This window comes from Crocodylus porosus, unplaced genomic scaffold (assembly GCF_001723895.1).
Source record: "Crocodylus porosus isolate Cpor-Errol unplaced genomic scaffold, CroPor_comp1, whole genome shotgun sequence".
In the NCBI taxonomy this organism is placed as follows: domain Eukaryota; kingdom Metazoa; phylum Chordata; order Crocodylia; family Crocodylidae; genus Crocodylus; species Crocodylus porosus.
This window is the reverse complement of record NW_017728947.1, coordinates 67,616,003-67,625,554: the sequence shown is the minus strand read 5'-3', so window position 1 is coordinate 67,625,554 and position 9,552 is coordinate 67,616,003. Positions and strand designations below refer to the sequence as shown.

Sequence of the window (9,552 nt, the reverse complement as noted above, 5' to 3'; positions counted from 1 at the left end):
TGTACACCTTGCTGGGGTTGTTTGACCCCAGTACTCTTTCCTGCCATGGCAGGGGGTCAGACTCGATGATCTGCTCAGGTCCCTTTTGATCCTAGAAACTATGAAACTATAAAGATTTATGAAACAGAAATTATTTATATACATCATTTTAGAATGTCACTTACTTTTCTGGAATGTGTATTCCCAGTCTCAACATTTCCTTCTGAAATTTATCTTTATTATTACATACAGTACACCTAAAGAAAAATACTCCAGCACTCAAAGCTTGATACTGCACCAGGACAAAGAAACAAAAAACTGATTAGACTACTGACATTTATGTTTTCATTCTTTTGGTCTCAATAAGCCATTGGCACACACTGAACACTTGGGCCCTACATTCTGAACACAAGCTTCTTTAATGCCTTGGTCATCCTTGATGCATCCAATCTGAAATTACAGGAAACTGACCTAGCATATCTTTTCACAAGACTGAGTACTGTATTTACTCAATTCCAAGACAAGATTTTTTTCTCCATTTAACATGAGGAAAAACCACTCCTTGTCTTTGACTCAAGTATAAGGCTGGTAGGGGAACAGGTGGCTGCTGTGGCTAGGGCTCCAACCCCTACTTGGGACTGCGGCCATATCCACAGCTGTAACCTTCCCCACTCCATCTCCCCCCTGCAGCCTCCCTTCCCACTCTCAGACAGCCTCTGCTCCTCTGCCTGTCCACTTCCCTTCCTACCTTACCCTTGCTCTGCATAAGCAGGCTCTATCCACAGCAGCCTAGGCACTGAGCACAGCACCAACCCAGCCCTGTAGCAGCAATGCGCAGCCTACACAGCTACTATAGGACTGGGCTGGGGTCATGCTAAGTGCCTCAAGAACAGGGACAGAGCCTGTTTATATGGAGCAAAGTTCAGGCAGGGGCAAGCACAAGCAGGCAATAAACTGGTTGACCTCCCCACACCACCTTCTCCCTCCTCCCCCCACACTGCTTGTTTCTTTGCAGTGGTGGGGGAGATGAATTAAAAGAAGACCCTCCAATAATTAGATTTTATAATTGAAAAATTATTGGGTGGTTATCTTAAATTTGAGAAATATAGTAGGTGTGATCTACCATCAAATAAGTTCACAATGCCTTCTCCAGTGTGAAAGCACATTACTTCCTTTTAATTATTACTGCTCTAAATTCACTTTGTATTTGGAAAGATTCTTATACTCATATTCAAACATGGAAAACAGAGGAACAGAAGTTACTTATGAGCTGGCTTCTGAATGTAGGGCACTATTATAAGGCACTTAAGGGGTAACAGATCATTCTTTCTTCAATATCCCTAAAGATGAACAAAGGTATACAGACTTCTGAAAGGGATGCATGTCAAAGAGGATGCCTAAAAAAGTAACTTTTCTTAATCTTAAACCCCTAAAATATGTGTATTTTTTAGTTAGTTTTATTTTAGAATTCTGAGGACATGGACAGATTAGTCTGTCCTGTGCCTGCGGTCAACAGAAACCTGATTACATCCATTATACTCTTATTTTTGCTGTGCCTTTATTACATTTATTGTCTTTTAAATAAGAAAATAAATACGATACAAATAATATTATTTTGTGGAGGCGGGGTGGCACTGAGGGAGGGAAATCAAAGTCTGCTTTACCTGCAAGCAGTCTCTATGAAACCAAGCATTTTTACAGCAGGGACTTTTCAATATATTGTACTGCGGAAGATGTTCAACAAATTCCAAGCATATAGTACACTGTGAAGAGCCTCTAGATTCACCAGGTGGAAGTTTTTGGACTGGCCTGTGATCCCAACAATATGACCTTAAATAGAAAATTAAAAGTCTGCTTAATAGTGAATTTTAAGAACAGTCACTATTTTTTATGATGAATACAACACCCTGGGTGCACCTACCTATGCATTAACATGCTTTACTTAATGCACATTAAATCTAGTACCTCTGGGCACCTATACATGAGTGCCAAGGTTGGTCTAATGCTCTGGAATTCCAGCACATTGGAACAGAATCAATTAATAGAGTCTGCTGGAGCGTGGCAATTGCCATGCTCCAGCAGCCTCCTGTCTTGCTTATCAGCTTTCCCATGCTTAAAAACATCAGTGGCAATGCTCAAACGACCTTTAGTTCAAGTGCCCTTACCACCATCTTTAAGCACAGGAATACTGATACAGGAGACATGGTGGCACTTTAATCTCCATTCACACTGAAAATTAAAACTTAAAAATGGCATGGGGGTGCTTGTACATGCTATGGTTCAAAGGGTAACAAGTTAAGAGATTCTCTCCCTGTTCCCTAATTGCTAGACTTGCAAACTCTGCCTGGGATATGAGGACTCAAACTGTTCTTTCATTTTCACACACTGTCAAGAGAGGCCTGGATACATATTGTCAAGATACAGCTGAGGTTAATCTTTGCAATGATGCACAGAAGGGAAGAATTCATCTCTACTTCCTAGGTCCCAAGTTGAGTTGGAAGGACTGGCAGGTCAGGGGGACAAGGAGGAAATGTACATTTTACTTATAAAACTAAATATATTTATATACTGAGTCACAGCTAGGTTTCAGAGTTTAAGCGCATTACATTCAGTTTAAACATCCACATAGCAATTTTATGTAGAAAATGACTTCATTTTGTGAAAACATTAACACTCTAAGACAGTGGTCTCCAAACTTTTTTGATCGCGCACCTCTATTAGTAAAACATTTTTGAGCAAGCACCCCCAATATACGTATATTTATATTCATGCACCCCTATCAGTAAAAAATGTTTGAGCATGCACCCCCAATATAAGTATATTTATATAAGTTCTAATATTTTCTTCCTGCACCCCAATGGATTGTCTTGCACACCCCACTTTGAAAACCACTGCTCTAAGATACTGGTGAATTATTTCCTATATACCACATGTTTGAAGCAATAATGCTCATGGCACAGTTGCCAGATGCTCCATACTCTGCCTCTTGGTTCAAGCAAGAGTAGTTTCATCCCTTTACGGTTACATTTTATTTGGCTTGCATGCGAGCCACAACGTGGCACATGGCAAAAATGGATAAAAATGTTTATCAGAAAATGTGAACTTCTCCAACTTTGAGGAAATAAATTTGCTATTTTCTTATTTAATTCCATATATACACATCTTTCTTATCTATATCTAGATATATATATAGAATTAGATAAGAAAATTGGGCCTGTGGCAATTGGCTGCGCAGGCCCAAGTTTGAGTCACCGCAGGGGAAGTTTCAGGCGGCAGTGAACGCGCCCTGGCCGCTGAAGCAGCATGTAAACACTCCCTAAAATCCATCATTCTTGACAGGCAATTAGCTAGTAAATATATATATATTTAGGAGGCTACTTATAAATGCCCAATTCCTTCTTTTCCAAATAAAGCCTGAATAGAAGAGCAGATGTATTTTAAAAAGTTTACCTCCCATTCAGTAAAGAATGCAACTATAACTTGATGAGCAAAAAAAAAAAAAAAAAAAGAGTCTTACCTAAAGTCTTCCATGAATTGGAAAATGCATTCTCTTTGAACCCCACAAGGAAAATGATAACTTCGCTTGCATTTGGGCATTACACATCCAATAGAAGCACCTTTTTTCTTACAGATATTACATTTCTAAGAGAAAATGTTAGAAATGATAGCATATTAAGACAGTAGCATAATTAAAGTTGTAGGAATGACCATTAACCAAAGTGATCTTGCATAAAGAGAACAGGAAAGGAAATGGTATTAAACTGAATCACTGGAGCAAACTGTCTAGCTAGTTTTATTTACGCTTTTATGCACTTTTCAGGGAATTAAGAAACAGAAGTTTAAGAGCTAAGTAACCTCTGATTAACAAGTTAGACTGCATTTGTTGTATACTGTAACATCCCAGGTCTATACAGGCAAAATACATTGTTAAAATGTTACTTATATAAAAAAAAAATCAATCAATCAATGTGACTAAACATAATCACTTTGGAAATAAGAATATTTTAATATATAACCAGTTCTTATAATCTGTTAATGATCAGTTGACTTATGAAAGCATTCAGCATTTTGTTTCATCCTCAAAGTATTGGGCTGTATGAATTTCTACAATCCTTTGTATTTTATCCTATACATTTTTGGCTTTTTTATTTCTATTCTTCCTTCATTTACACCCCAAAAAGTCTTGCTACTTTGGGACCAAAATATACAAACATTAACACCCAAATAAACAAACAGACAGATGCGTGAAAGTGGAATACAACTGCCTCCAATACCATGATACCATAATATGACACTATAAATGAGGACAATAAGTACTACAGAAAAATTTTGGTTTTGTTATTTTCCATTTGTGAAGACAAAAATGATTGTTTTTAAAACAAGAATCATTGCAAACCACATTTATGCCATGACAGAATAAAGCTATGTGACAGAGTGATAATCACTTATGATACCATAATTTGATTCTTACCAGTTTTGCAGCTCTGTTTACTTCTTTTCTTATGTCATTGATTAAAAAGCCATAAAATCCTTCATCTTCTTCACCCCTCTGCCAAATTCCACTTGACATTAACTATAAATATAGTAAAGTTTAATAATCAAGACATTTGACTAATTATACACATTGAACTTTGTAGTAAAATATTGGTTGATTAGAGAAACCTGGCACATCAATTTGTCAAAAGTTAAGGCAATACGTGATTCCTCCACTCAAAATGCAGATGGGCTTTCCTTTCTTCTCACCACACTGCTCTGCTGTTAAGCAACTATAGAAATCTAGTATCCTAAGATCTGTTTGGATGGTAATCTAAAGCAGTGATTCTCAACTTTTTGCACCTTATGTCCCACCTGTGTAAGGTCAAAAAATCCTGGTCCCACCAGTTGATGAGTGGCGGTCCCCCAGAAGCCAGTTGAAGAGTGGGCGGGGGGAAGTCCCCCAGCACTCAATCGAAGTGCACAAAAGCAAAACTGGAAGAACCACCAGTTGAGAAACTCTGATCTAGATTACTGAAGGGCTGTATATGGGGTTATGAACGTATAAAAAAGTCATTTAAATGCACAAATGACTTTAGTAACTGACCAACTGATTCTAGTTTTTTTTCCTAAAGAGAAGTTATAAGTCTTTTGAACTATACAAGCAATAGAGTAACAGTCAACAAAGGTTTCAGGAACAGATCATACCAAAATAACTGTTTTCTCCTTCACATTTCTCCATATTAAATGGATAAGATGAACTTATGCAAGACAGTTTATTCATATTTTAATAAAGCCTTTAACTGGTTTCTATACTAGAAGCTCATTATAGAAATCAGAGAAGTAAATAGCTGCAGAATATAACCAACAAACCTTGATCATATTAACTTGTGCAAATATTAAGTGTTTGAAGGGAAGGATTCCTGGAAAGGGAACATTATTCACAATGGCAAAGAAAATTTTAAAAGTAATAGCTTAAAATTCAGAGAGGACAAATGAAGCTTGTCAGTTCACAGGATTTTGATGGTAATTTTAAGTACAACTAACTGGGCAAAGTAGTTGCAACAGTATTTTCAAGAAATAGATCTGAGTTTCATAGGATTGTTATGGAGAGCACTTCTTGCTAGATGCCAAACCACAATGAGATCATAATAAATGGCCAGCAGTCCCATCAGTTTTGTTTCTATGAAGGGAACTGCTACCCACCATTGGGTTTTTAGCTGTAGGGTTTAATTTTTATATTCAATTCTAATTCAAGGTGGTTACAACAATATGGAAAAGGGTCATTTTTAAGTAACATCCAAGATCATCTTAATGGGAAAATAAAGAAGATTCTGCCACCTAGTGGTCTCAGACTACGTGAACATATAATTTTTGTAGTACTATGCACACACCCTTACTAGTACTACCAAAAGCAACAGTACATACATTCTATTTGTACCTCATGCCTCTTCTCAGTCTTCAAGCCAGGGCTATGTAGCATAACACATTCTACAGTCCCTAATCAGATCTTTTACTAAGTTATTTCCCCATAGCCTGCTGCCAGAGCAATGTATGGGGTCTTCAGAAAAGGGAAAAAGGTGGCAATCATAAAGCAAAACTGTAGACTACTTTTCAGCTTCTAACTGGAACACAAATTCCAGGAAGTATTAATCACAGCTAAAAATATTAAAAATGTTCTGGCTGCTTTGTACCATAGCTATACACAGCTTTTAAAATTTTATTATTAAAAAGGTAAGCTCTGGGAGAAGAAACTTGTGTGTACAGCTCTCAGTATCCATTTGGAAACAAGAACATTTTCTTTAGAGCTGGAACATGAAGCCCTAACATGAAGAAATTGGTTTTGCTGGTTCCTATCTATTCTGGAACATTAAGCTCTTAAGAAGACTAAGAACAACATTAGTTAAGGAAATACTGTATATCGGTATTGGTTGTAAAGGGGATTCACTGTAGCAGCAGGGGGAAAATGTCATAAAGGTTTCAAGAGGAGACTGGATAGGTACCTGGCTGGGATCTTATGACCTCTCCCACCCCCAGTGCTCATTCCTGCCCATGGCAGGGGGTAGGACTCAATGATCTGTCTAGGTCCCTTCCGACTCATTGATTCTATCTAAGATACTAACATTCTGAAATTATATCTCCCTTTTACATAGATGAAAATTTAGAGGTGAGAAAAAAGACAGGAATTTTTCTTAATATTGTTTTTAAAGAGTAGCCACAATTTTTATGAATAGGAATAAAAATTACCTGTGTGATACCTTATTGGAAATAAACTATTTCTATTTACTTATTTATTCATTCATTAATTCCATTCAATATTATTACTGAATAGAGTTACCACATATTGTGGTGTTTTCTTCTTCTGTTGTACAGATAGTTCTAAGTTTACTGCTGTTAAATTAACTTATTGTTAGAAAAATAGGAAAGCTTCTCAAATTCTGTTCAGGATTAATGTAAAATACTTACCAAACAGTAGTAATGAACTGCAAGATTACAGGTCTCATAAATCCTCTTTTCTCCATATTTTTCAGGACAGTCATCTGTCCGTTGACAGAGGACACAGGCTAAAATGTTGAGACACATTTTAGAACCACTTAAGGACACTGCATTAACAAAACAGACTCATGACAGAGAAGACAGTGAAAAGGAGGTAGGCTTCTGTTTAAATATAGGAAGATCAGTATCTCCCATCTGGCTGACAAGTGTTGGAATGCTATGCAATTAATATGTAATCACACTCTTCCACCTCCATTAAGTGATTAGTGCTGCTCTGATTTATTTTTTTAATGGGATGCTTTATACTCCCATTTTATGTTTTTTTTTTTTTTTCCCTGGGGTAGGATTAATGTAGTGCAGAAACAACAGGAAGAGCAACTCACATCTTCCGTTCTTCTACAGCTCCTAAAAAGAATTTGTTTTTGCTGGTTCCTACCTGGAAATGACTGTAGCAGGGTGCAGGGCCCGGGGCCCAGACACAGTGGGGAAGGGAGGGGTTGTGGTGGTGAATGGCCAGATGTGAAGCTGGCTTTGCTTCATGGGGCCCCCCGAAATGCAGGGCCCAGGGCAGATTTGTTCTCCCTACCCCCAGGGATGGCACTGTTCTTACCTGTTCTGATTCAGGCAAAGGCCTTTGACATAAGATGTCTTTTAGGACACCAAAAAACTTCACACTGCTAGTTAAATTCTTTTTCTAAAGGACAGCTAAAATTATATTGTGTCATCTGAGCATACTAATGCTATCAGTGAAGTCTATGTTAGAAATGCATAAATAGGTATCTTTTAAAATAAAGTCACTAAATATTATTTTTCTATGGAAATGTAAATGACACTGACAACTGCCTAACAATATTATGAGCTCAACAGAACTTGATCTCTTTATAGTCCATTGGTTTTTCACATACATGTGAGAGTCTTTCTCCAATATATCATTCAGCACCAGCTGTTCCATTACTGAATTACATAATAATAGAAATGCTTGTAAAATGTGTAATTGAGTGTCCAAAACTGGTCTACTGATGTACTCAAAGCTTGGAAGCAACAAACTTAAAGGCTAGGGACAGACATTCAAAAAGCCCAAGCCTGAATTGATTTAATCTTTGTAGGTTAGTCTGACCTGCAGAGAATGAACTGATTTGTAAGTGGATAGACATTTACCTTTGATTCAGGAAATGCAGGCACATGCCTGCAGTGGCTCAAACTAGAAGCCTGAGGCACTAGAGCAAACCCTTCCTTCCCTTCCACAATGCTGGGCTGAGGATGGAGGGGTGTATGGCCAGGCCCCAGCAAGGACCTGCTACACTCCCTTTCCACCTCAGCTCAGTCCTATGATTAGGGAGTGGTTTAAACCCCCATCCTGTCTGCACAGTCCCCAGCTGGGGTGTGCCTCAAGTGGGAAGGGGTAGCAGCTCTTGACTTGCTGCTGAAGGGGCGGGGAGTGTTGCCAGCCTCCAGCCCCTGGCTACCACTATGAGGCAAACGGGAGGTGGGGGGAGGGAGGACTGCTTGTGTGAAATGCATGCATCTGCTGCTGATACTGAGCTTTTCAATCTCCCTCTCCCTGCTTTTTTATACTGTCTGCAGCAAACTGATGGGCACTCACAGGTCCCATGCATTGCAAACCAGGTCATTTCTCACACCTCTCTCTGTCCTCTGTTGAACACTGGCAAATTGAGACCTTTGAAGCAAGCAAGGAAGCCAGCAGAGAGCTTATCAGCCCATCAAGAAAACAAAAGCCTCTCTCATTAGTTCAAGCTCTTCTTAAACAGCTTTTTCCAAGCATTTGTAAGGAAGAATGGAGGGGCATTACCAGCTGAACTGTTGATTAGTTCCAAAGAGTATTCTGTCTGCCTTTTTCCAGTGAAATTGGAGACACACAGACACCTCTCCGCATTAGCTAGCATAGGGGTGATGTGGCCAGACAGTGGCTGGGGTTCTTGCCACTGGGGTCCCTGCTGTAGAAGAGGGGGATCCCTGCTTGAGCAGTGAGGGGAGGGTGGGGCAGGTGGCTGAAGCTGTGTCTGCCGTCTCCACCTCCTTCACAGCCAGCTGGAGCTGTGGCTCGAGGGGGCTGGGGGAGAGGGCAGCCCTGCTTGCTGGAGCAGACAGACCAGCCCAATCCAGCCCAGGGCTGAAAAGCATGCTGGGATGCTGGAGGACTCAAATTTAACTTAAACCAGGAAGGGGTCTGGGACAAAAGTTCCATAAACCAGTTTGACCCGAATCAGTCAAGTCTGATATTACATTCTGATACTACCCAGTGAACCAAAAACTGAGGCGCTGGTATCATCAAGAAGGCTTCAGCTTCCACAACCACAGTTCGCTCTTTGGTGAGAGAGGCAGCGAGCTGCTGGGAAGGGACAGCCTCCACCTCTCTCTACTGGGGAGGAGGCTCTTAGCCAGATTGGCTGACCTGCTCCACCGGGCTTTAAACTAAGTCCGCCAGGGAGCTACTGCCACTGATGGCCTGCCAAGGCACTTAAGGGAGCCCACTCCTGCCCCAGCCCTGAAACAACCTGTAGGCAAGGCAAGGGCCCCCACGGGGACACTTGCATGCCTGTACACCAATGCCAGGAGCTTGGGGAATAAACAGGAGGAACTTGT

General features: G+C 39.8%; 1 protein-coding gene across 1 annotated transcript in view; it reads right to left on the bottom strand.

Moving 5' to 3' along the window:
• G2E3 (G2/M-phase specific E3 ubiquitin protein ligase) overlaps positions 1 to 9,552 on the bottom strand; it is a 41,709-nt gene that overhangs the window by 24,332 nt on the left and 7,825 nt on the right. The window contains exons 4-8 of the mRNA XM_019551929.1: positions 6,919 to 7,016; positions 4,451 to 4,552; positions 3,497 to 3,621; positions 1,644 to 1,809; positions 165 to 271 (exon numbers count right to left, since the gene is read on the bottom strand). Of these exons, the coding sequence (XP_019407474.1) occupies positions 165 to 271; positions 1,644 to 1,809; positions 3,497 to 3,621; positions 4,451 to 4,552; positions 6,919 to 7,016 (598 nt within the window). The remainder of the gene's footprint in view (positions 1 to 164; positions 272 to 1,643; positions 1,810 to 3,496; positions 3,622 to 4,450; positions 4,553 to 6,918; positions 7,017 to 9,552) is intronic.